This window comes from Chiloscyllium plagiosum, unplaced genomic scaffold (assembly GCF_037043375.1).
Source record: "Chiloscyllium plagiosum isolate Xiang-an unplaced genomic scaffold, Cpla_swu_hap1 HiC_scaffold_8, whole genome shotgun sequence".
NCBI classification, from domain to species: Eukaryota; Metazoa; Chordata; class Chondrichthyes; order Orectolobiformes; family Hemiscylliidae; genus Chiloscyllium; species Chiloscyllium plagiosum.
The window spans coordinates 93,750,236-93,777,524 of NW_028270146.1; the positions used below are offsets into that span (position 1 = coordinate 93,750,236).

General features: G+C 43.2%; 1 protein-coding gene across 1 annotated transcript in view; it reads right to left on the reverse strand.

Moving 5' to 3' along the window:
* The window catches only part of rpap1 (RNA polymerase II associated protein 1), a 106,439-nt gene that overhangs the window by 28,681 nt on the left and 50,469 nt on the right, over positions 1-27,289 (reverse strand). Inside the window, exons 9-16 of the mRNA XM_043698200.2 lie at positions 26,349-26,447; positions 18,339-18,440; positions 11,212-11,379; positions 8,331-8,522; positions 6,174-6,308; positions 5,328-5,507; positions 3,426-3,583; positions 2,509-2,691 (exon numbers count right to left, since the gene is read on the reverse strand). Of these exons, the coding sequence (XP_043554135.2) occupies positions 2,509-2,691; positions 3,426-3,583; positions 5,328-5,507; positions 6,174-6,308; positions 8,331-8,522; positions 11,212-11,379; positions 18,339-18,440; positions 26,349-26,447 (1,217 nt within the window). The remainder of the gene's footprint in view (positions 1-2,508; positions 2,692-3,425; positions 3,584-5,327; positions 5,508-6,173; positions 6,309-8,330; positions 8,523-11,211; positions 11,380-18,338; positions 18,441-26,348; positions 26,448-27,289) is intronic.

Consider the following 27,289-nt stretch of genomic DNA (forward strand, 5'->3'; position numbering starts at 1 on the left):
ATAGAGTTTAATTCAGATAAATGCGAGGTGCTGCATTTTGGGAAAGCAAATCTTAGCAGGACTTATACACTTAATGGTAAGGTCCTAGGGAATGTTGCTGAACAAAGAGACCTTGGAGTGCAGGTTCATAGCTCCTTGAAAGTGGAGTTGCAGGTAGATAGGATAGTGAAGAAGGCGTTTGGTATGCTTTCCTTTGTTGGTCAAGAGTATTGAGAACAGGAGTTGGGAGGTCATGTTGCGGCTGTACAGGACATTGGTTAGGCCACTGTTGGAATATTGCGTACAATTCTATCTCCTTCCTATCGGAAAGATGTTGTGAAATTTGAAAGCGTTCAGAAAAGATTTACAAGGATGTTGCCAGGGTTGGAGGATCTGAGCTACAGGGAGAGGCTGAACAGGCTGGGGCTGTTTTCCCTGGAGCATCGGAGGCTGAGAGGTGATCTTATAGAGGCTTACAAAATTATGAGGGGCATGGATAGGGTAAATAGACAAAGTCTTTTTCTTGGGATTGGGGAGTCCAGAACTAGAGGGCATAGGTTTATGGTGAGAGGGGAAGATATAAAAGAGACCTAAGGGCAACCTTTTCACGCAGAGGGTGGTATGTGTATGGAATGAGCTGCCAGAGGAAGTGGTGGAGGCTGGTACAATTGCAACATTTAAGAGGCATTTGGATGGGTATATGAATAGGAAGGGTTTGGAGGGATATGGGCCGGGTACTGGCAGGTGGGACTAGATTGGGTTAGGATATCTGGTCGGCATGGACGGGTTGGACCGAAGGGTCTGTTTCCATGCTGCACATCTCTATGACTCTAACTTATGACATAATTTATTGTAACTGGTTTGTTAACCATTTTCAATGGTAGATCTGACTCTTCCTTCTCTCTTCCTAAAGCCCTTTTAGCAAATTTTCAGTGAGCTTGCAATCTCGCTTATTCTTCCTACAAAATGCATCATGTCATACCTTTTTGCCCTGAATTGCGTCTGCTATATGTCTGTCTGTTCCACCAGCCATGTATTACTCCTCAATAGAAACTACATTTACAGATTTTAATTGATCTACAAATTTCAAAATATTGCCCCGTATCCTCAAAATCAAGTCAGTAAATTACATAGAAACAGCAGTGAACTGAGCAGCAAGCCTTAGGAAGCTCCACTGTATACTTTAAGTTCCCTCCAATCCAAAAAACAGCCATTCACCACAGCTGTTTTCTTGCTCCTCAGTCAACGTCATATTCATGCTTCCACTGCACCTTTTATCTCACTGGCTTCAATCTCCGAAGCAGTCTAATGTGTATTACTTTATCAAACACCTTTTGAAAATCCATAGAGATAACAGCATTAATGCTGCCCTAATCCATCTTCCGTTACATTATCAAAAATCACAATCATTCCATGTTTGTCGAAGTGTCTATTATTTTTCTCACAGAATATAATGCAGACGAACAAGTCTCTTGTCCAACCAATTCACAATATTTCCTCCTAGACTGTTGTTTCAGAAAGTTCTAAATACTTTTAATTGCCAGGTTTAGCCTTCTCTTCTTTTCTGAGTAAGTGTGCTAGCATTTGAAATGATCCAGTCCTTTGGGATTACCCCTTAAGCTAAAGGGGACTGGAACACAGAGGCCAACGTCTCTGTAATATTTACCCTTACTTCCAGCAAAAATTCATAATAGATTACCCGTCTGGATAGGATATATTGGCACTGAGTACAAACACCTATCCTGTCTATTTTCCCTACATCCAGCATATCAACAATCAAATTTACAGTAGTTGTGATACAGTTCTCTTCCCTGATAAAAGTCAACTCAAAGCCCTCATTTGATTGCATGCCTTACCCTCTGTCTCCAAGAGATCCTTCATTTTGGTCACTAATTGGCCTCACCAATCCTCTGTAAATCCTTGACGAAGCTTACAGAAAATGGATATCCCTTTGCAACTTCCTAACTTGGTGCAGTTACCAAATTTGAATTTCAAGGTTCTCTTAACTGACTGAGATGAATTATGGGGTGACAAATAAAACATAGTTTCAGCCACCCTGCGAGTATGTCTCAACAAGGACTGTCAAAGGTTACTTGACTAACATAAGGGGCAATCTTTGCTGACCTGACTCACAACAATACCTGCTCAGCAATAGCTTCAAACTCAGTAGTGTCCCACAATGTATAACGAAGCAGGGTACAAAAGTAGGTTAGTTGCAAAATGAAAAAGCATACCAATGCAGGGAAGGGCCCCAATTTTGAGTTTGTATTAAAGCCTGCACTTCCTGTAGGATTACCCCAAATTCTATGTGGGTTTCTCAGTAAATTGGAGACTAAACATTGCAAAGGGTTTCCACCAGAGTCATCAAAATATAATTGGGTATGAGAGGTCAGTGATGATTGTGCCAGGGTGCACAACTTTCCAGCGCAGACGTGAGAAGATATCTGAGGCCTTGGTACAGATGCACATGCAGAAAAGAAAGGCATTTAATTCAAACTGGTGCTTAAGAGGAGATACTCAAAGAGGTACCTATGGGTGAACTGGGCCTGCAGTTCAGCAGTACAGCCTGCGCTGCTAGTAACGTTGATCAAGAGGCAAACCAACATTTCAGCTCTCTGCATGTAAAAACCATACAACTCGTCGTCCTCCATTGGCTGAGAGGTAAGCTTTGGTAGTGTCTGAAGCATCTTCATCAATGAAGGATATAAGTCTCTGGAACACAAACAGAAATGAGTCACATGAGAAGAGGATAACTGCTCTCTCTTCAAATCGGTGCCAAAACTATTTTGGGGCAACTCGCACAGCCCTCCTCCCATAGGGAGGAGAAACTATATACTCATTTGGTCTGCACTAGCCAGAACTCAGTGGGAAGCAGGCTTGTCTGTAATTCAGAGATTTTAAAACAAAATCAAAGGAAAGAAAGGGAGGCCCCAACACTTATCCCACAAGTAGCAAAACTAAAACAGGTTGCCTGAGCATTGCATTGCCATTTGTTGTGTGAAAACAGAACTTCACAAATATTGCGAATGCCCCTGATTTCACGAAAGCTGCAAATATATGGGAATCGCAGGTCAGGAAAAGAAATCAGTTTGTCCATTTTGCCTTCAGTGTCATCATCAGACCTTTTGCTTCTTCTTACCCTACTTCTTCATCTTCCATTCTGGTAACACAACCCCCAGGACCATGCAGAAATTAAAAATAGCACACCCCCATCCTCCGACACCAGAAATATAAAACAAACCCCAGAATTACCCACACAGCACACCCTATATTGCAAATCCTGTACCATGCATGACTACCAATCTTCCGATTTCATCGTACCCAACCACTCGCTCAGCATATGCAAAACCCTTCCAAACATATTTAGCCCCACCACTTAAACCCACATTCATTCAACACATCTTCAGATCAATGCATCTGTCTGACGTCTATCTCCTCACACTCACTTGTACAGATCACATGCTTGCCCATAGTTCGCTGCAACAGCCCATAAGCGCAAGGCCTCAATGCTCAACGCAAAGGCCTCTTGTCGCTCCAATGGCAGATCACAAGGGTCCTCTGCTACAAACCTCCCAATTCGCTCCTTCATGTTGTGTTTGTTTAACTGTATAAAAGTACACACATAGGTCATTAAGCAGTCTGTTGCTTCATAAATTATCATAACATAATTCATGCATTTGAACAAGTTAGACATGGCAAGGTGTGCAGTCCACAATTATAAACCACTTATTATAGAAACATTAAAAACTAGGAGGAGTAGGCCATTTGATCCTTTGAGGCCTGCTCCACCATTTAATAGAATAATGGCCGACCCTTTATCTCAATGCCATATTCCTACTTTCTCACAATATCCTCAATGCCTTTATTATTTAAAAATGCATCTCTCTCTTTCTTGAATATATTCAGTGACTTGGTTTCAACAGCCTTCCGGAATTGAGAATTCCACAGGCTCACTATCCTCCGAGTGAAGAAGATATTTCTCATCTCAGTCCGAAATGGTCTACCCTTTATCCTGAAATTATGGTCCCTGGTTCTACACTCGCCAACCAGGGTAAAGATCCTCCCTGCATCTCGTCTGATCAGCCCCGTTAGAATTCATATATCTCAATCAAAGGTCTACTCATCCTTCTAAACTCTAGTGAATGGGGACCCAGTCAAAGTAATCTCTCCTCACAGGACAGTCTTGTCATCTCTAGTATCGGCCTTATAAATATCCACTGCACTCTGCATATGACAAGTATATCCTTTCTGAAGGAGACCAAAACTGCACACAATACTCCTATGTGGTCTCACCAAAGCCTTGTATAACTGCCGCAAGACATACCTACTTCTGAACTCAAATCCTTTTGCAATGCAGGCTATTCTGCTTTTCTAATTGCTCCACTTGCCTATCTACTTTCATTGACTAGTGTATCTTGGCTCATCCACACTTCCCAATATATCACCAATTAAATAGTACACTGCCTTTCTGCTTTCCACACTGAAGTGCGTAATTTCACATTGAGCCTCACTGTGCTGCATCTGCCATGTGCTGCCCACTCACTAAACTTGTCTAAAAGACCTTCACATCTCCTTGCATCCTCCTCACAACTCACAATTCTGTCTAGTTTTGCATCATCAGCAAACTTGCAAATGTTGTATTTGGTTCCCTAATGAATTATTTCTCCGAAATGGACTATTTTTTTCCCCCAACAGTTTTTAAATGTTGACTGGGGGAGCAATCTGTGTGAGAGCTGAAGTCAGAAATAACAATGCTTGGAAAAACAGCAATTTTTTGCTGAGGCCCCCAGAGTTGACTCGAACACTCCAAGGGCAAGGACGGTCAGGTGAAATAGATCCTAAAGCTCATTCTACACTGCCCCATTAAGTATTCCCAGACTTGGAAATATACAGATTTGTGTGCAGAATAAATACTACCAAAGACCAGTTGGGCCAAAAGGCCTGTATATTCTTCATAATTCTGGTGATGATAAGTAAAATACTGACAGATTAGAACTGATGTGAGCTGGCCAAGTTAACAACATCACGAGAATTAAAATTAAGGTTAGAACTGTTTTCATGCAGACAGCAGTTATAACATGAAAGTTGCAGCTATTGACCATAACTGAAGCAATGTTCATCGATTCCGCCATTAAACAGTGACAGCATCTCTTGAAAGTGAGACACATTAGAAGGTATGAAGTTAAAAAACACAAGAAAGTAAAATTAGACTTCATGGTGAAAAACACCAGCATCAACAAAGTCAACCCAAACAAAAACAATCTGAAAGGGATTGTCGAAGATAATTCTCTTCAGTTGTTGTTGAAGTGTGGCAAAGAAAGAGTGGGTTAAACTAAGATGGCCCTCACCAAAATAGCTGACATATTCCTTCCAGCAGATGCCAGGACACGGGTAAGTTTCATGGCAGCTGCAACTGGCACACCGTGGGTATTAGTTATCAGCTCGCCTGATCTCGGGGTCTGGATGTTCCAGGTAGATGGCAGAAATTCCGAAACAATAGTCTCCAGCAACCTCGGGCACCCCAGAATCTGGGTGAAGAAGAAAGGCAGATAGCTGGAGATCAAAGAAACAATCTTCTATAAACAACCTTTGAACCCTTTAATAGTTTTTACAGAGACACTTTGAAGACAGTAAAGCGACCCTGATCAATGCAGCCCATCTCATACAATTTGAACACCGTGTGCACGTCACAACATAAATTCTCCTTTCCAATTCAAACCATGAGACTTCCAGAGAGAAATGGGAAACTATATACAAATCCAGGCCAACTTGGTGAGGAGGGGAGAGGTATCAAAGGGAGGGAGGGAGATCTGAGAATCTTCTCTTTGCCTGAGCTTGGGAGCCAGGAGATCATTCTGGCGTTGAATTTTCAACATGTACCTTGACACATGTAACTTCAGAACTTAGTTTCAAAGAACCTCAGGGAAATTCTCCCGATGTCTCAGTCGACATATATCCCTCAATCTGCATCACTAGATTTTAGCGTCATTGATAAACGTGATGATCGTGGGAGTTTGCAAGGGAGAAATTGGCTACTGCAATTGCTACATTACAAAAGCAATTTAGTGGCTTTAAAGTGTTTTGGGATGTTTTGATATTCAACAAGCATTCTAGAAATGCAACCTCGTACTTCAGAATTGTCACTTCCAGAGCTGTTGACTAACGATAGCAATTACTGACAGTAAATTGCTTACCTGATTACAAGCCTCAGAGGAGTGCCTTGCTATACGAGTCAAGATCTCCAATATATCAAGAGTGACCGAGGCGACTGGTCGAACAACCTCGAGGATATAACGTAAACGCTGAAGCACCTTCATCTTCAACAAACCCTGATTCAGGGCAAAGAATAACAGAGAAATATTGGACATCAGACAAGCGAGATTCTACTTTGAGCATAGTTGGCAAACTGGCACAGTTTAAGTGAAATTTAGACCATAAAACTATAAGATAAGGAAGCAGAATTAGGTCATTCAATCATTGCTGACCTATTTCTCAACTCCATTCTCCTGCTTGCTTCACATAACTATTGACCATCTTTCTAATCAATAAACTATCCATCTCTATCTGACCTGGCCTCCACATCTGTCTGCAGCAATGGGTTTCATAGATTCCTCATTGTCTGGCTGAAGAAATTCCTCCTTGTCTCATTTCTAAAGGATTCTCCTTCAATCTGAGGATGAGCCCTCAGGTCCTATTCTCTCTAACAGTGGAAACATCATCCTCTTTATTCTGTAAGTTTCAATGAGACTCCCACCCTTCTACACTCCATCAAGTACAGACCCAGACTCCTCATATTATAAGCCCTTCATCCCCAGGATTATTCCTGCGAACGTCTTCTGAACTTCCTCCAAGGTCAGCACATCCTCCCTCAGATGCAGGGCAAAATATTCCAAATATGGTCTGACCAGAGCCTTATACAGCCTCCATAGTACATCTCTGCTCTTGTATTCTTGAAATGATGGCTACCATTGCATTTGCCTTCCTAACTGCCAAATGAACCTGCATGGTAAGAGGATCCTGGCCTAGAACTCCAAAAGTCCCTTTATGCTTCAGATTTCTGACACTTTTCCTTATTTAGAAAATAGTCTATGTCCCTATTCTTCCTACCATGCATAGCCTCACACTTTCCCACATTATATTCAATCTGCCACTTCTTTGCCCACTTTCCTAGCTATCCAAGTCCTTCTGCAGTCTCCCCACTTCTTTAGCAGTACCAGTCCCTCCACCTGTATTTGTGTCACCTACAAGCTTCCCAATAATGTCCTCAGTGCCTTCATCCAGTTTTGTGTGCTTTTGAGATTATCAGGGAAATTCTATGAACACAAATTTTGAAATAACTTTCACAAGAGGTAAATGCAATGTCTTGCAGCAAATAGTTTTGAGTCTAAAATGCACTGCCTGGCAGTGTGGTGGAGGCAAATTCACTTAGATCATTCAAGATAGCATTGGATGCTTCTCCAAATATAGAAACTACATGCAGAGAGCTATGGGGAAAAAGCAGGAGAACAGCACAAAATTATTGTTTGTTAGTTTGGGTAGCTGTTACAAATACAATGGATCAATTGGCTTCCTTATGTTTTGCATCATAACAATTCTGTTATTCATTGTTCCCAGGTCAATGCACAGATGCTGCCTGACCATGCTGCATAAGATGTTTGTGGGAGCTGGCTTTGTGCAAATTCACTGTTACGCCTCTGACATGACAACAAAGCGACCATACTTGGAAGTGACTGAATTGGCCATAAAGATCTTTTACATGTCCTAAGGGTGTGAAAGACACTATCAAATAACAAATCTCGTGTAAACCACATAATTCAAATTCATAATGCAATTAAGGCTGAGAATTAACCAAAAGGTTGAACCTGTAGCATATGATTAATTGTTAAAAGACCAACTCCTCTCCCTACAATCTACCCCGAAAATCAGCTTGCTCACAGGCATCTCCGCTCCAACAATTTCAAAGGAGTTATTTTTCTGTAAGCTCTGTGATACAACCCTGTTAATTACACACAATCCAACATGATGCAGGTCAAGGATGGTGGAGTGGCAATGGGTAACAAGTTCAAATGGACATAGCTGCCACCTATGAATGGATAAGATTAGATTAGATTAGATTACTTACAGTGTGGAAACAGGCCCTTTGGCCCAACAAGTCCACACCGACCCGCCGAAGCGCAACCCACCCAGACCCTACATTTACCCCTTTAACCTAACACTACGGGCAATTTAGTATGGCCAATTCAACTGACCCGCACATCTTTGGATAAGGGTGCGATAAAAACCCAAGTCAAGACCATATGAAACACTGAAATGTCTCTGTAAAGCAATGCAAGATGTTTAAAGGACATTACTTTCACTGCATCAGCACGAGCAACATCTGGGTCTGCTTTCTTATCCTCCTTGGACTTGGATTTTTCATTTTCTTTCGCCTTCAGCTCCTCCTCCTCCTCATCATCATCATCTTCATCATCCTCCGCTTCATTAGGTCGAAGGGGAAATACTGAAGCTCCTAAGTACCAGCAGAAGGTCCTGTCGAGATATTCCTGCAGGGAAAGGGCTCATGTTTATTCGCAGCAATTGGGTCAGTCTATTTAACTTTTCCACACATACTGCGACTGGCGCAAAAAAAAATGTTTTGCAGACTCTGAGGAGAACAGAATATGTGACGCGTATTGCTTCACAATCTTATTTTAAGGCCAAGCCACCAGCCCAGTCTTGTAGGAGCGTTGCAGAGAGATTGAGTGACTGCCATTTAAAGTGATAGCATGAGGCAAACAATTACCAGTTAAGAAAAACACCAGTGTGGCCCTCTCTCACAAACTAAAACCATGAGGGACATGGATAGGGTAAATAGACAAGGTGTTTTCCCTGAGTTGGGGAAATCTAGAACTAGACAGCATAAATTTAGGGTGAGGGGAAAAGATTTAAAAGAGACCTAAGGGACAACTTTTTCACGCAAAGGGGTGGTACGTGTATGGAAATCAGCCGCCAGATGAAGTGGTGGAGGCTGGTACAATTAAAACATTTAAAAGGCATCTGGATGGGTATATGAATAGGAAGGGTTTAGAGGGATATGGGCCAAATGTTGGCAAATGGGACTAGATTAGTTTATGATATCTGGTTGGCATGGATGAGTTGGACCAAAGGATCTGTTTCCGTGATGTACATCTCTATGACTCTATGAGTATATGATAACTGCACTTCAGGTTCTTTTGAAGGAAACTGAAGCTGCCCCTCACAACTCCTAATTCTGGAACTACCCTCCAAACTGATCTAATTTCTCTGCCTTTGTTACAGATCATTCCTCTTCCACCTCTTTCTTCAACTTCCTCCATCCACTCGGTTTCCTTCCTCAATACTTGTTTCCTCCAGCCTTCCCTTTGCTCTCCTTCCATCCCAACTACTTCCATTCTCCCTTCCATCCCCATCTCTCTCTCAGGTAAACCTCCTTCTGAATTACCCTTTCTTCTCTTTCTGTCTCTGTCTTGCTCCGAACACTCCAGCCTCTTTACTTTGAAGCCTCCCCCACCTCTCCGCCTCCCCCGCCTCCCCCCCACCACCTCACTCAACAGCTGCCTCTCCTCTTCCAACCAGCTACCTTCTTTCAAAGGTCTGGTTATAGCATTGAAGACAAGAAAGCTGACAGGACATTAGCTGACAAAAGGGTCCAGGACAGAGTAGACAGGGAGAAACTGTTCACACTTGTAAAAGGATTGGAAATGAGAGGGCACAGATTCAAAGTGAATTGCAAAAACAAAATTACATATGAGATGAGAAAATATACTTCCACACTTCAAGCAGTTGGATCTTCAATGCACTGCCTGGAGGTGGTGGAGGTAAGTGTGATTGAGGCATTCAAGAAGGCACTGGATGACTATTTAAATAGGTTAAATGTGCATGGATATGTGGAAATGGCACTGGGTCATAATGGCTATTTGGACAGCCAGTGCAGAAACGAATGGCTAAATAGCCTCCTCTGTGGTATTTCTGTGATTTCTCTCCCAGCTCCTGACTGCACATGTTGCTTGATCTGAAACTGCACTTGCTTCCAGTGCCTCAGGGACAGTGCAGAAAGAGACAGAACACATTTGCCTGTCGCCTTTCAAGACGCTAAGTCCACAGATAATCCAGCGCAGTGTAAAGTAAACTTGACAATCCTGGAAGACTGGAGCCCAATTTAAGAGTCATCCAGCTGGTGGGGTGTAAACTCAGGTTAATGGAGGTCAGAAATGGATTAGAAGCCCCTCTCAAGGCAGTTACTGTGCACGGTGAACAGGCAGACCTGGAGATTTGGAGGCCAACGCATCACTCTAAGGTGGCTGATGTTGTGAGAGCCTGGAGCTATGAAGGTGTGAAAGGGATTCAGCAAACTACCAGGGAAAAACTCTAACTGCATAATAGAAGTGCTGCATGCACATCATAAGGGAATGTGATGCAGCAAAGCAAAACATCCAACGGCCTGCGTTTACTCGATGTAAGCAGGAAAGGGGAGTTGCTGGAGCTCCTTTCTGCATTTGAATGCAATGAATGGACGCACCACTTCGACAGAGAGCAGTCCAAAGCAATTAGTAGAAGAAAAGCAAGCATGTACCAGCACAGAAAAGCCAGGTAAGACAACACTGAGGTTTCAGAGGAAGAGCCTCGGCTTTCAACCCCCATGCCAAAGGTCACAGACACACAACTTATGTGGGGGCATTGGTCAGTGAGAGCAATTATCTGAGAGGGTCAGTAACTGTGGGAATAATATGAGAGGGTCATTGATTGTGGGAGTTATATCTGAAAGTGTCGGTGGTCGTGGGAGTGATTTCTGAGAGGGTCATTGACAATGGAACAAATACCTGAGAGGATGACTGACTGTGGATTTAATACACGAGAGGTTCGATGATTTTGGCAGCAATATCCCAGAGGGTCAGTGATTGTGGGAATAATAATAAATAGGTCAGTTCCTGAGGAATTGATTTGAAACGTCAGAGCAGGTTTGTTTGAGTAAACAGAGTGAACTTCAATATGAGAGATGCCAGAAGTCTGAAGAGCACCCTGTAATCATGCAGTCGCACAGGGCAGTTACAGACTGGGCGTGATCTGAATATTAGTTACCCTTCACTCAACTCTACACCCAGTAACTGGTTGAAGCTACACCAAGCCACAGCTGTACAAATACATCCCAGGAGTCAAGATGCACACGATCAAGTTCTCAAACACCAAACATGCTTGAAGGGTCAGGATTCTTACCTCATCGGACAGGGAGACTAGAAGTGCTTTCAGGGTCTGGACACAAGCAGCGATCACATTTTCCACACTGTCGTCCAGTGAGAACCGCAGGAGAAACAGGAGACCAGCATCCAGGAGCATTCGCAAGATACTGTACTTAAGCGAGGAGGAAAAGTCACCAGCTTTTGCCTGGTAAAGTAACAGAACAAAAACTCAATGTAAGGGCACCACACAACTCATAACCACTCATTTGGCTTCCTTTGAAGCCACCCCCTTTCAATTCGCTTGTCTAATCTCCCACAAAACTGCCTATGGTATGGACCCCGTGATACCTTGTCATGTAACCACTTTTTAGGCGTGAACTGTGACTATATGCATCTGTGCACTGCTTGATAATGAGTCACCAAGATTGACCAGAATACAATTCTTGCCTAAAGTCTGCACCACCGCATTCTCCACAAGTTTTTGTCTATGGGATCGTGCCATGTCTAAATTGAGTTTTGCGATGCCTACATAACAGGTTGATGCATTTGAAGGTCAAAATTTGAGACAATCGGTCTGGCTTTGTAGTATTACAGTCACTGAAACACCTCTCAGTCATGGTGACACCCCACAGTATGCAGGATGTAACAAAAAAACTAAGAGGCAGCAACCAAGTGAGAGAATGAGAGAGCGAGAGAAATAGTAACAGGAGTACGTGGAAACAGAAGAAAGCGTATGAGAGAGTTGGAGAAAAAAAGGCAGATATAGAGAGAGAAAGCAGGAAAATTAGGTTATGTCGTTTGTGCGAGAGGTAAGAGCAAGAAAGAAATTGCGAGAAAGAGATGTGTACATGCAGGAGTAAATGACTTTGAGTGAGAAAATGTGAGAGTGCACAACAGTGACTAGTGAGATGGAAAGTGAGAAAGTGGATCGAACGGATGTTAAGCCCCAAGCATCAGAAGAACGGGGTAATCACCAAGTATTTATGGTGTGAAGATCCACACATAAGGAAGTGGAAGAGGAGGCAAAGCAGTGAAGGTCTGAAAATGTGTTGCTGGAAAAGCGCAGCAGGTCAGGCAGCATCCAAGGAACAGGAGAATCGACGTTTCGGGCATGAGCCCTTCTTCAGGAATCCTGAAGAAGGGCTTATGCCCGAAACGTCGATTCTCCTGTTCCTTGGATGCTGCCTGACCTGCTGCGTTTTCCAGCAACACATTTTCAGCTCTGATCTCCAGCATCTGCAGTCCTCACTTTCTCCCCAAAGCAGTGAAGGTGCATGGGATCCCAAACCCTGTGAACAGCCTGTCAATCACTTCAAGGGCACAAACAGTCCTAGTGAAAGAGCAAATTAAAATGCTGCTGCAGGAAACACTTCTATTTTGGTAAATGCCTAAAATCACAAAAAATATCTGTTTGCTTTGACACATTTGATCAAATTAAGCGGCTGCTTTGAAATTTTATTGGCAAATTGCACTGTAACCATGGCAACAATGATATTTTCTATGAATCTCATTAAAATAGTAAGTGGAATAACTGAATAATGGAGTCAGACACGCTCCACAGACTGTCAATTCCACTCCTGAATTCACCACCTTCTGCTGCTTTTGCACAAAGGTGAACATTACCTTGCTGATTCTGTTATATCCCCAAAACTTGTTTCCCTCCTATTGTCCTTTATGTCCTCTCTCAGTTTAGCTGGACCAGCTCCTGCACCTTTGACCTCTACATAAACAGGCGGCTTGGTGGTTTAGTGGTTAGCACTGCTGCCTCACAGCGCCAGGGATTCCACCTTCAGCCGACTGTGTGTGTGGAGTTTGCACATTCTCCCTGTGTCTGCATGGGTTTTTCCAGGTGCTCTAATTTCCTCCCATAGTCCAAAGATGTGCAGGCTAAGTGGGTTAGCCATGGGAAATACAGGGTTGATTAGATTAGATTAGATTACTTACAGTGTGGAAACAGGCCCTTCGGCCCAACAAGTCCACACCAACCCACCGAAGCGCAACCCACCCATACCCCTACATTTACCCCTTCACCTAACACTATGGGCAATTTAGCATGGCCAATTCACCTGACCTGCTCATCCTTGAACTGTGGGAGGAAACCGGAGCACCCGGAGGAAACCCACGCAGACACAGGGAGAATGTGCAACTCCACACAGTCAGTAGCCTGAGGCGGGAATTGAACCCGGGTCTCTGGCGCTGTGATGCAGCAGTGCTAACCACTGTGCCACCGTGCCACCCACCAACAGGGATAGGGTGGGGGGTAGGTCTGGGTGGGACATTTTTTTGGAGGGTTAGCGTAAATCCACTGGGTCAAATAACCTTCTTCTGCACTGTAGGATTTCTATGACTCTACACGTTGCCATGGTCAACAAAAAGGTCCTCCCCCAATGCTTTTCTGAGTTTGAGTTGTCAGGGCATTGGATAGGATGGGACGTTTTTCCCTGCAGCGTGGAAGGCTGAGGGGTAACCTTATACAAGTTTATAAAATCATGAGAGGCAAGGATATGGTGAATAGCCAAGGTCTTTTCCCCAGGATAGGAGAATCCAAAACCAGATGGCATAGGTTTAAGGTGACAGGGGACAGATTTAAAAGCGACCTGAGGGGTAACGTTTTCACACAGGTGGTGGTGTGTGTATGGTACGAGCTGCCAGAGGAAGTGGTAGAAGTGGGAACAATTACAACATTTAAAATACATTTGGGAGAGGAGGAAAAGCAGTGAAGGTGCATGGGATCCCAAACGCTGTGAGCAGTCTGTCTATCACCTCAACAACACAAACAATCCTAGTTGTGCCTTGTGAAAGATTGGAATTAAAATTCTGTTGCAGCAAACACTTCTTTTTTGGTACATGCCTAAAAATCACAAAAAAATCTTTGTTTGCCACATTTGATCAAATTTGATCAAAATTGCAGTGTAATGTATCAATAAAATTGGAAACCTACATGGATAGGAAAGATTTATAGGGAAACGGACCAAACGCAGGCAAATGGGGCTCGTTCAGTTTTGGAAACCTGGTTGGCATGGACGAGTTGGGCCAAAAAGCCTGTTTCCATGTTGTATGACTCTGTTGTCCGGCTGAGTGGAATCGCTAGTCTTTGGCTCCATTCTTTCCCCTCTGACTGCAAGTGAGGATTTCCAGCAATGCTTCTCTTCCTAGCCTTTACAAAATCAGATCTGGATCTCTCAAGCATTGACCTTTTTTGCCCGATTTGCACAGAGCCTGCATCATAAGGCACAGCCAACTTTCACAAAGGCTGACAGACAGCTGCCTCTAGCTTTCCCCTGCTAAACTGATGATTATGACACTTCCTAGCTGTTAGATTTCTCCAAACTAACATATAGTTTCTTTTTATTTGCTCACAACATATGGATATCACTGACAAGCAGTGTTTACTGTAGCACTCTGGTTATGGTATTGTTTTGCTTTGTCTATTGCACACAGCTTTTTCAGTTCAGCATATTGCTTCACCAGAGGTTGATGAGCATCGATTTCCTCCTGTCAAATACTGGGAAGAACAAAGCTTCCTCCCAAAAATGTTGTTTCTCACCAGCAACTCCATTTCCCTCCCCGTCTGTTCTGAGAGGTTGAACCATTTACAATCTGCGTCATTGTTCGCTACCTTGTCATCCTATTCAACCCCAAACATTTTTTCCCTGGAGCGTAGGAGTCTGTAGGGTCCATTCTCAGAGAACCCTTAAACATGTCCACCTCATTATTACGTTCACCAACCTTCACCTCTGTAACCTCAGCTCTCTCCACATGAATCGGCTCATCTGCCACTGAAACCTTCATTCATTCATTCATTTTGCCAATTTTCACTTGGACTACTCCAACACACCTACTCCTAGGTGGCCTCATTTCAGTTCACCTCAGCTCATTCAAAATCTTGTTGGTATTCTAAACCAGACTAAGTCTCACTCACCTCTGTACTTACGGATCTAAATAGTCCCCAATTCCACATCAAATCCATTGTGCCCTTGTGAGTAGGACATGATCTGTCGTCCCCCACCTACACACCCTTCCTCTCCCTCTAACGCACATGTGTACACTGTCCTGTGCTTTCCCTTTCATTTGCAAACATGCCCTCTCTCTTGCCCCCACACTAACACACATCCTTACTCTTCCTACACCATGCACCCTGCCCCCCCCCCCTCCTGCACACATGCTCTTTTGCACTCTCCCATCAATGCATCTCTCCCTTCATGCACACCATCCCATTCCCTACCAATTCACACACTCTCTAAGCCACCTCCCAGCCTCTCCTCTGTGGTGCATGCCATACATGGCACACCCCATGTGGCTCCACAGACCGTCCCTCTCATTCCTGTTTCACCACCCTCCATCTCCCATCTCATTGGCAACAAACTCTCCTTTGACAGAGCAAATGCTTTCACTCCCTCTGCATTCTCCTTCCTTCCCATCTTATCTCTCTCCCACACATGCATGGCACCATCCATTGCCCCTCACACTCAACACATCTCCCCATGTCCCCTATTTCCTCTCTCTAATGCACATAACACTGCCCACACAAGCACTTGATGCTACTCTCTCTCACACAGGGAAATTCACTCACTATCACGCACTGTGCAAAACTATCTTACACATTCAATTGCTCATCATTCACCCTCCCCCAACACCCATAAATGCTTGTGCAAATGCCCTTTCTTACGTACTTTCTCTCTTCTTTGAAATACCCTCCCATTCCAATCCCATAACCATGCATGCCCTCCCACTCCATCCCCTACCCTCCTCACCAGCCACACAGACTTCTATCCCATCCCTAATCCACACAGACCCTCTCATGCTCCCATATGTACACATGCCCTCCTCTTTCCTTTCCCAAGCACAGGCATACCTTACCTCACCCATGCCTTTTCTACCTCTCCCTCTCATGCACAGTGCCCCACCTCACCCCCACACATACTCACACGCCCTAACTTACTCTCCTTCTCTAATCCATGTGGTGCACACACTCCTGCTCCCACACCTGAACCCCTCTCTCACGGGTGTGCGTACACAACTCTCCACACACACTGCACCTTCTTTGACTCATACAACCACCTCTCTCTCACTCTCATACACAGGCCCTCTTACTCTCTCTCCCTGCCATGTGTGTGTACATCCTCTCTCTCCCACACACATGAAAAAACACATTCTCTCTCTCAAACACAGCACATGCACTTCCCTCTCAGACGCAAAACCATCCCTTTACTGCCACATACTTGCTTCACCCCCAGTAATCAACACCATTTTTACCGCCCAATCTTGTGTATCGAGTAATATATTAAAATGCATTGAGAACTGGTTACCAAACAGAAAACAGATTAGAAATTCAAATGTAATTTTTGTAATAACAGGGCATAACAGTGGAAAAGATCAATGTTTGGGCGCAGCTATCTACAGTCTATATCAATGACTTAGAAAACAAAACTGTGGAATAAGGCAAGTCTACTGACAGTACAAAATTGGTTGGGAAATTAAATTGCGAAGAGGAAGAAAAGTCTCTCCAAAGATACATATTTTGTTTAAACCATTGCGCTAGAAGGTAGAAGCTGGAATATAAAGTTAGGCAGTCTGAAATTATCCATTTCAGTAAATAAAAAGTAAAACAGCAATTGCTGGAAAAACTCAGATCTGGCAGCATCGGCAGCATCTATGGAGAGAAATCAAAGTTAACATTTTGGGTCCAGTGTTCTGAAGAAGGGTCACTGCACCCAAAACGTTCATTCGGATTTCAGATGCAGCTAGGCCTGAGCCTTTCCAGCAAAATCTGTTTTTGTTTCTGATTTCCAGCATCCAAAGGTTTTTAGATTAGATTAGATTGCCAACAATATGGAAACAGGCCCTTCGGCCCAACAAGTCCACACCGACCCTCCAAAGAGTAACCCACCCAGACCCATTTCCCTAACCTATATTCACCCCTGATTAATGCACCTCACACTATTTAGTATGGCCAATTCACATGACTGCACATCTTTGGATTGTGGGAGGAAACTGGAACACCGGGAGGAAACCCATGCAGAGATGGGAAGAATGTGCATACTCCACACAGATAGTCGCCTGAGGTGGGAATCAAACCCAGGCACTGTGAGGCAGCAGTGCTAATCACTGAGCCACCGCGCCACCCAACCTGATTCGCAGTCAGGCAACTTATCCAGTTCTTTCATCTTTTCTTTAATAAAATAAAAAGGAAAACATTGATGTTCAAAGAGGAGAGACGATTACATGTTGAGAATTTAATATACAAGGGAGTTGGAGTTCTAGAGTGAAGGAAGTCATGTTGCAACTGTACAGGGTGTGAATAAGACCATACCTGGAACACTGCGCACAGTTCTGCTCTTCATACCCAAGAAAGAATGTACTTGCCTCAGACTGATTTCAGACAGTTGTCCTACAGGAGATTAGGCTTATACACTCTAGAAGTTTGAAAACTGCAAGGAAATTGCTTTGAATTAAGTAAGCTTTAGAAAGAGCTTAAAAGAATACTTTAGAACTAAAGGTCATAGTCTCAAAAATAAAAAGTAAGCCATTTAGAACGGAGACAAGGACAAATATCTGCACTTTAAAGGTTGAGAATCTTTTAAATTCTCAACCCCGGGAGATGTGCACGTTAGTCCATGTTTAACACAGAGGTAGAGTAACTTTGGGAACCAAGTGAATCAAGGAATATGGGGTTAAGCGGATATGTGGAGTCAAAGCAGATTTTATTTGTTATTCAGCATTTATTGCCCATCCCTAATTACGCAGAGGGCAGTTAAGAGTCAACCACATTGCTGTGGGTCTGGAGTCACATGTAGACATTAGTGAACTGGATATGGTTTTTTTCCCTGACAAGCGACAGCGACATGGTCGTCATTAGACTCTTAACTCCAGATTTCTTTTTAATAACTGAATTCAAATTCCACTACCTGCCATGGCTGGACACAAACCCGGGTCCCTAGAACAGTAAGGTCCCTGGGTCTCTGGATTAACAATCCAGTGATAAAACCATTAGGCCTCTCCCAATGATAATTATCTTACTGAATGGAGAGACAGTCCCAAGGTGCTGTAATGCCATTTCTGATGTTCTTAACACTGTGGGAGCTACAGAAAAGTTCAATTCGTCACGTACTCCAGATGGCCAAAGTGTTTGCAGTACGCAATTCTGAGCTGTGCCAAGCTCACCTTTTGAATAATACGTGCCAGGGTCTGGAGTGCCAGGGCTCGTTGCTGAATGACTTGACTGCGAACTAAGTGGAAGAGTTCTTGCAGTGAATATCCGGCTTGCTGAAAAAGACAAGGCAATAGTACAAGGTAATTCAAGTAAACAGTTCAAAACATTGGGCAGTTTTGCAATGACCAACACAGAAAGGAGGCACAATAGAATAAAGTACTATGGACACTGGAGATCTGAAATGAAAACAGGAAGTGCTGGATAAACTCATCTTGCCTAGCAGCATCTGTGGAGGAAGAAACAGAGTTAACGTATCGAGTCCCTTCATCAGAACTGGTTTAAAACCTTTTACAGACAGCAAAGTGCTTCTGAAGTGCGACCACTGTTGAGAAATTGGGAAATGTGGCAGTCAATTTACACTCAGCAAGCTCCCGCAAGCTGCAATCTAATAATGACCAAACAACCTGCTTTAGTCACGCTGGCTGAGGGATAAGTATCAACCTGAACATAGAAAAGAACTTGCTTGCTCTTCATCACACACCGTATTAACATGGAATTTCAGGCCAAGCCACACTAGGAATGATGTCATATGAGGTATGAAATTAACAGTGCAACCCCCCAATTCCCTCCTGGCTGCAGACAAAGAATTGGGGCTATCTGCTACCTGCAAATGTGCAGACTAAGCCATATCTTGACCACTAGGACTTTGAATCTGGCAAAGCCGATACTTCTTATTGCAAAGGATAAGCCAGTGTAAATTTATCATTGGAAACTTACTAGCCATTTTCTGCAGCTCCCGAAAATAAATCAATGAGCCTGCAATATTTCCAGTTACCATCTTAAAAGACCGTGCAATAGTATCTGTTTGGATTTCTTAAAACCTTAAGTGCATGCTATCTCTTTTGTCTTATGTGTGTCTTAGGTGAGAGCAGGAGTGAGAATGAATTTATCTTTTAGATTGTTAACTTTAAAAGAAAAACTGTCTTGTGTCTGTGCTCCAGAGCAACAACATTCAGAGGTTTAAAACGTCATTTTAAAGCTTTGTACAGTGAGTCGAGGATTAGGGAAGGTAAAGGGGGAGTCATTACACCATCTCACCCCTGCCCTTAACATTAGTCTTTATCCAGCCTGGTTTGTACATGACTCCAGTCGTGCAGAAAAGTGGTTGATAGAAGTAGTTATGATTTGGCACGTGGTGCTTGAACTAATTATCCCAAGGAAATTGGATGAATACTTGAACAGGAGAAACTTTCAAGGCTGCGGAGATACCAGCAGGGTAGTGGGGCTAATCGGATAGCTGGGGCAGACATGATGGGCTGTGTATATATTCAAAGATCGGAGACTGCCCATTCAGTTTGAGGCCAAATTTAGAATTCAACTAACCAGAGGCTCCACAGCAGTGTTAAAGTGAGCACCCGGGGGGATCCAAGATGGCGGCAACCCAGTAAGACTGAGTCTATAGTGCTCCTCCCAAGACTTGGGCACAGTGGGTCACCTACCCCCTACCAAGCTCACCAAATCATTTATAAATCATTTATAATAGTTTAGTAACTCAATTAGTTGTGTAATATTACATTTAAGCAACTTTATCCTAAGTTAAAATGACTAAAGGGAAGGGAGCCCGCAGCTCTCAGCAAGCAGGAACCCCTCCCCCACACTCTCCAGCTGCAGCAGAGGCGTCCACAGCCGCCCCGGGGGACTTACCAACAGTAGCAAGTCTTGCAGAAATGCTTTCCAAGCTTGACTCGAAGATCGATGCCTTTATCGTCGAATCCAGAAATCGTTGGGAGTCGCTCTCGGCCGTGCTGCAGAAGCACGACCGTGAAATTGAAGAAATTCAACGCCGAGTCGGAGGGGCGGAGCTAAAGGCCGCGACCTCGGAGACAACCGCTCAATCGGCCGTGGATCAGGTCCGGACTCTCGAGCAGCGAGTCCGGACCTTGGAAAATCATATTGACGACCTCGATAATCGAGGTCGCCGAAAAAATATTCGTTTGCTGGGCCTTCCCGAACGGGAAGAGGAAGGCCAGCTTACAGCATTCCTGGAGCAGTGGCTGCCACAGCTTTTAAATCTGCAAGCTGGATCAGGCCAGGTAAGGGTGGAATGGGCCTACCGGGTAGCAATACGCGGGCCTGGCTCGAACCAGCGCCCACGCCCGGTCCTGTTCGGCTGCAGAGCTACAAGGAGAGGCAGATACTCCTAGAAGCCTCTAGAAATCTCGGAAAAGACCCCCAAGCTATGATCTACAAAGGATCCAAGATCATGCTATTTCAGGACTTTTCCCCGGCTCTGGTTCGAAAGAGGAAGGCATTCAACGAGGCGAAGAAGCGTTTAAGGGACTTAAATGTTCAGTACTCCTTACGCTACCCAGCGATGTTACGTTTTAACCATGAAGGATCCGTATATAACTTTGGATCACCAGAAAAGGCTAAGGAATTCTTGGACTCTCTTAGATAAACTATAGGACATAATGGATGTTGGTCTGCCTTTCCCCCCCCCCCGCTTTGGTTTATATCCCCTCCCTTTTTTTTTTCTTACCTTACTGCTTAATATTATCATGGGGGGTGGGGAGAAGGATTTGATTTTCTCCCCCCCCCCCCTTGGAGTTGTTTTCTGTTATTATTTTATGTATATATGAGGGATGTATGTATATGTGTGTGTGTGTGTGTATGTATGTGTATATATATATATATATGTGTGTATGTGTATGTATATATATGTATATATATATATAAGCTGGGGGATTTGGTTAATGTTGGTGGGGGGAGGTGGTTACCTTATTCGATTTTACCTCTGTCTTTAGGAGCGGGGTTGTTTTTCCCTTCGTTATTTTGTATTATCATATTTAATTATTATTTGTTGAACTGGTAATTTTATAGTTATATGTTTATATATGGTATTAACATTACCAAATACACCCAGGTGTTGGTAGGGGTGGGGGTGGGGTGCTCACTGTTAACTCTAGCTTTGTATTATATTTGAATTTTCCTCATTTTATTGAGGAGTGCCTGGGTCAAGGGTGGGGCATTGGTTGGGAAAGGATATGAGGGATTTTTGGAGAGGAAGTGACGCCCCCTGGGAACAAGGGGGAAAGTCTCCACTTAGATACATTTTATATTTTTTTTATTTAGAAATAGTTTTTTACTGTATTGTTGTGGGTGTATTAAAGAGGCTTTATTTTTGTAAATTTTACATGTTCCATGCTCGGGATGTTCTGGATAGGGTTCCCCCTCCCGAGGGGTCTCGGATTGGCCCAGAGGATTATGGTTGATCAGTCGGTTAAGTGGTGCACCTGGAATGTCAAGGGGAGTAATTCGCCACTTAAAAGGAAGAAAATATTATCAAATCTTAAAAAGGAAAGAGTTGATATAGCTCTCCTACAGGAGACACACCTGTCAGATAAAGAACACTTGAAATTACGACAGGGCAGATTTGATCAGGCCTTTTTTTCTTCTTTTAGCTCAAAAAGCAGGGGAGTAGTTATTCTTGTTCGGAAGAATTTCCCTTTCAAAATCCTAAAGCAGATAAAAGACGAATCTGGACGATATATCTTGATTAAAGCCCTCATAAATGGAGAGGAATATGGGATTTTAAATTTGTACTGCCCCCCGGCACACCCCTTTAAATTTATAACGGAAGCCTTTTCAAAATTGATGGCTTTTGATGCCCGTCATATAATTATAGGGGGAGACTTTAATTGTATTATGGATCCGGAAATAGACAGGATTCCTAAGAGTACTGCAGGAGTATCTCCCAGATCTAGACAATTGATGGATCTGAACAAAGAATTAGGATTAGTAGATGTATGGAGATGTCTTCATCCACAGGGTAGAGATTTTTCTTTCTACTCTAATCCACATAAATGTCATACCAGAATTGATATGTTTTTTGCCCCCTCGATTTTTTTAAATTCCATATCATCCTGTAAAATAGGTAATATAGCAATTTCTGACCACGCTGCTGTATATATGGAAACTAAGGCGAGGAACAGTGGGACATCCCCTCGGCATTGGCGTATGGACCCCTTCTTAATGAAAGATAGTAAATTTGTAAAGTACTTCTCTCAAGAATTTAAAACTTTTTTAGAAATTAATTCAGGTACAGCTAGCAACCGTCAATGATGTGGGAGACCATCAAAGCTTACACGCGAGGCTTGATCATCTCCTACTCAGCGACCCAGAAGAAATTAAAGGGAGAACAACAGCGTCTGCTTGAAGCCCGCTTAAAAGCGGCTGAAACAGCATACACTGATAGACCTTCTATTATTAAATTGCAAAGGATTACAGCTCTTAGGACAGCTCTAAATACTACACTTACTCAAACGGCTAAGAGGGAAATATTATTTGCAAAGCAAAGGTTATATGAATATGGCGACAAACCGGGTAGATACTTAGCATTTCTTGCAAAGAAAAAAAAGGCCCCTCAGACTATTATGTCTATCAAGGAAAGTACGGGTATTTTGACTCATGACCATAAAAAGATTAATGCGACCTTTAGAGAATTCTATTCTGAGTTATATAAATCACAGGATTGTGAAGATAGGACGAAGAGGATGCAGTCATTTTTTAAAAATTTGACTTTTCCAGACCTAACTCCGGAACAAGTATCGGTCCTAAATGCTCCTCTTACACCCCAAGAAATAGTTGATGCAATTAGGCACCTTCAAAATGGTAAGGCGCCAGGCCCAGATGGCTTTCAAGCTGAATTCTATAAAGAATTTACAGAAATACTGGTTGGTCCACTTATGGATATGTATAACTATGCATATAGTCAGGGCTGTCTCCCGCCTTCGCTGAAAGAGGCAAATATCTCTCTTATCCTTAAAAAAGGAAAGGACCCAGAAGATTGTACATCATACAGACCAATATCCTTGCTAAATGTAGATTTTAAAATCCTCTCTAAAACGTTAGCACTGAGATTAGAAAGGATACTGCCACATATTATAAAGGAGGATCAGACGGGGTTTATTAAGGGCCGTAGATCATCCAATAATGTTAGAAGGGCTCTGAATATGATTCAAGCTTGTCATCAGGGAAAGATACCAGGAGTAGTGGTTTCATTAGACGCGGAAAAGGCATTTGATAGGGTCGAATGGTCATATTTGTTTTACACATTGGAGAGGTTTGGTGTTGGACAGGTGTTTACCAAATGGATCTCAACATTGTATAGTGATCCCAAAGCAGTTGTGGTTACCAATGGATTAGGCTCGGATAGCTTCAGTGTGGGTAGGGGCTGCCGTCAGGGATGTCCCCTCTCGCCATTGTTATTCACGCTAATAATTGAACCACTAGCAGAAGCTATACGAGCTGATCCTAATATAGTGGCCCAAAGGATTGGTACAGGTAAACATAAAATTACCCTTTATGCAGATGATGTTCTTCTATTCCTCAGTAACCCTTTGATGTCCATACCTCGCTTAATCCAAGTTATTAATACATTTAGTGCATTCTCAGGCTATAAAATTAATTTTTCAAAATCGGAGGCTATGCCAATGGGTGGCCTTGCTGTGATACCCCGCTTAGCGGGCGGATCCCTTTTTCCCTTTCGCTGGTCCCTGGAGGGTTTCTTATATTTAGGCATTTTTATTACTCCAGTATTTGGGCAGTTGTATAAGGCTAATTTTGTGTATTTATTGGAAAGGATAAGGCAGGACCTCCAGCGATGGGGAGACCTGCCAATTTCCTGGTTGGGTAGAATAGCATTAATCAAAATGAATATCCTGCCCCGTCTCCTATATCCTATGAGAATGCTTCCGGTGATGCTGCCGAGGATGGCTTTATGTAAATTATACGGCTGGCTGAGTTCCTTTATCTGGAATCATAGGCGGCCCCTCATTAAGCTGAAGAAGCTACAGCTTCCACAGGCAAGGGGTGGATTGGACTTCCCAGATTTTAGGAAATATCAATTAAGTTCCCTATTAAGTTACATAGCTGATTGGGTCTTGTCTGATCCACAATCAATCTGGTTGGACATCGAGGCTTCTCAAGTAAAATACCCACTTATTAACCTTTTATTCTCAGACAAGAGGAAAATCATTACAGATCACTGTAAAAACCCTATAATACTGAATACAATCAAGGCTTGGAATATAATGCGGCAAAATGAGGGTAATTCACATAAAACATCCCCCTATGCACCGATAGTGGGAGCATGGGGATTCCAACCGGGGTTAACAGATGCCACTTTTAAACTCTGGAGATCCAGGGGTATCTCATGTTTCGGGGATTTATTTAAAGATGGGGTCCTGATGTCTTTCGGACAGCTGCGTCAGAAATTCGGATTACCCAATGGAGACCTCTTTCGATACTTCCAAATTCGAGATTATATACAGAAGAAGACTACGTTATTAGATAGTTTTTATAAATCCGATAGAGAATGTAGTGTCCTACGACCAGTGGGGGTATCTTCCGTCAGTAATATTTATCATTTACTACATGATGAAGTATCGGGAGATATGGATAATCTGCTTAAAACATGGGATCAGGATCTGGGACTAGAAATCTCCACAGAAACGTGGAATGATATCTGGGAAAATGCTAGAAGAATTACTATTTGTAACAGAACCCAGGCTATCCAGCTGAAGATACTTCATAGGGCCCATATAGCACCGGTTCGATTGGCAAAATTTAAGGCAGGAGCATCTCCAATGTGTCCTAAATGCAAAATAGAGGTGGGCACTCTTGTACATTGCTTATGGACCTGTCATAAGATCCGTAGATATTGGACTAAAGTAGCAAGTCCCCTGACAGAAATTTTAGGAACGGAAATAAAAGTGGACCCCGTATCTCTCCTCTTGGACTTTTCGAACTTTCCCTCCCTGGACACGTACGGGAAGAGACTATTTTCTATTCTTTCTTTCTGTGCAAGGAAAAATATTTTGATGAACTGGGTGGCGGAGGGCCCCCCTGGACTTTCAAATTGGCACAGACTAATTATGGAATGTATTCCCCTTGACTTCCTTACAAATATGGTGCACCGAAAGACCGAATTATTTTATAAAATATGGCAGCCCTTTTTGAATTACATAAATACAGATATTTCGGCTATCCTAACAAGGGCTTTTATTTAATTGAGATTACAAACTTGGCTGGTCCGCGGCCCCTCGGGGGAGGAATCCCGCACGAATACGGGTTTTATCATATCTGATGCTAACACATCCCGAGCATGTAAGAGACTTAAATATACACCCTGGTTAGTTGTAGGTTAGATTAGTAGATAGTTGAGTTTTGTTTGTTTGTTTTTTTTTCTTTTCGGTTTTTTTTTGTTGTTTTGTTTTTTTTTGTCAAATTTTGGCTATTGTATATTTGAGCTAATTGTATATCAATGTTTATATCTGAGAGTTTTGTTTATTTTTGTAAACTTGTAAAAATGTTAAATTTCTAATAAAAATAGCTATAAAAAAAAAGCGAGCACCCACATTTCAACTTCACACATATTACTTGTGTTGCTCTGACATTTCAGGAAAAATACTCAAACTTGTGAAGACCATAAAAGATTGAGCTATATCAACCTCATCCCTTAAAACGCCTAAAGACTCTATTGATTGCAGCTTTGAAATTACTAATTGAACCCCCCCCACCAACCGCAGCAGACTTTTTGAGGGGGAGGCATGCGCTGCCAATTTCTGCCACCTTTTGTGTGAAAAACTGTTTCCTAGCATCAGCCTAATTTTAAGGCTGAGCTCATTTGCTTCCAGATTCCCACATTCAGAGGGAATCACTTCTCTCAATCCATCCTAACAAATCCTTTAACCATCTTACCCACCTCAGTTAGATCACCCTTTCATCCTCTTCACTCAGCGGAGTACAGGCCTAGTCCACGCCATGTTCTCATTATTTAACTCTTTTAATATACCCCCTCAAGGGCTAATATATTTTTCCCAAAATGCAGATACCATAACAACAAATTGCACATTAGGGTGCTGCAGAGGTGCAAGATAACTTACAACAATTTATACTTCAGTCCTCACTTCAGCAGGAGCTCCAACACATTAGATTGTAATACACAATAATAATCTTACCTCTGGCTGCTCTCCATGGTGGTGCAGTCCTAGGTGAGTTGGAAGATCGACATCTGGAGGTATTAAGTCACCATGAAAACTGAACCTTGCTTGCATCTCCTGAATATGAAAAGATAGATACAGTATTAAATAGCATTTCCAGAGAAAGGCAGAAGCGTTTTCTGTCCATTTGTGCAGATTAGACTGCTGTGTATTCATAACTATTGGGGTCGCAGCTTCTAATGTTTGAAAATGGAAGCTTTTAAAACAACATTGACATTTCAGCCTCTACACAACTCAAACCCAGAGTAATCCTAAACAAGCCCACTTCATCCAACTGCTTCCAACTTCGCTACTGGACTCAAAGCACTCAGTCTCACTATCCATTATGATTCTGTGACTTGGCCACACAATCCCACATTATCTCTCCGCTCCATCACAGAGCCACTCGGTCTCTCCCCACTTAATCACACAGCCACTCGGTCACACCCCGGCTCCGTCACAGAGTCACTTGGTCACACTCTGGCTCAGTCACTGAGCCACTCTGTCTCTTCCCAGCTCCATTACAGAACCACTCACTCAGTCACACACTTCTCTGTCCCAGAACCACTCGGTCACACCCCTCTCCGTCAGAGAGCCACTCTGTCTCTCCCAGCTCCGTCACAGAGCCACTCGGTCTCTCCCAGCTCCGTCACAGAGCCACTCGGTCTCTCCCAGCTCCGTCACAGAGCCACTCGGTCTCTCCCAGCGCCGTCACAGAGCCACTCGGTCACACTCAGGCTCCATCAGAGCCATTCTGTCTCTTCCTAGCTCCATTACAGAGCCACTTGTTCTCTCCCCACTGCATCACAGAGCCACTCAGTCACTCCCTCCTCCATTACAGAGCCACTCGGTGTCTCCCTGATCAGTCACAGAGCCACTCGGTCACACCCTTCTCTGTCAGAGCCACTCAGTCTCTCCCA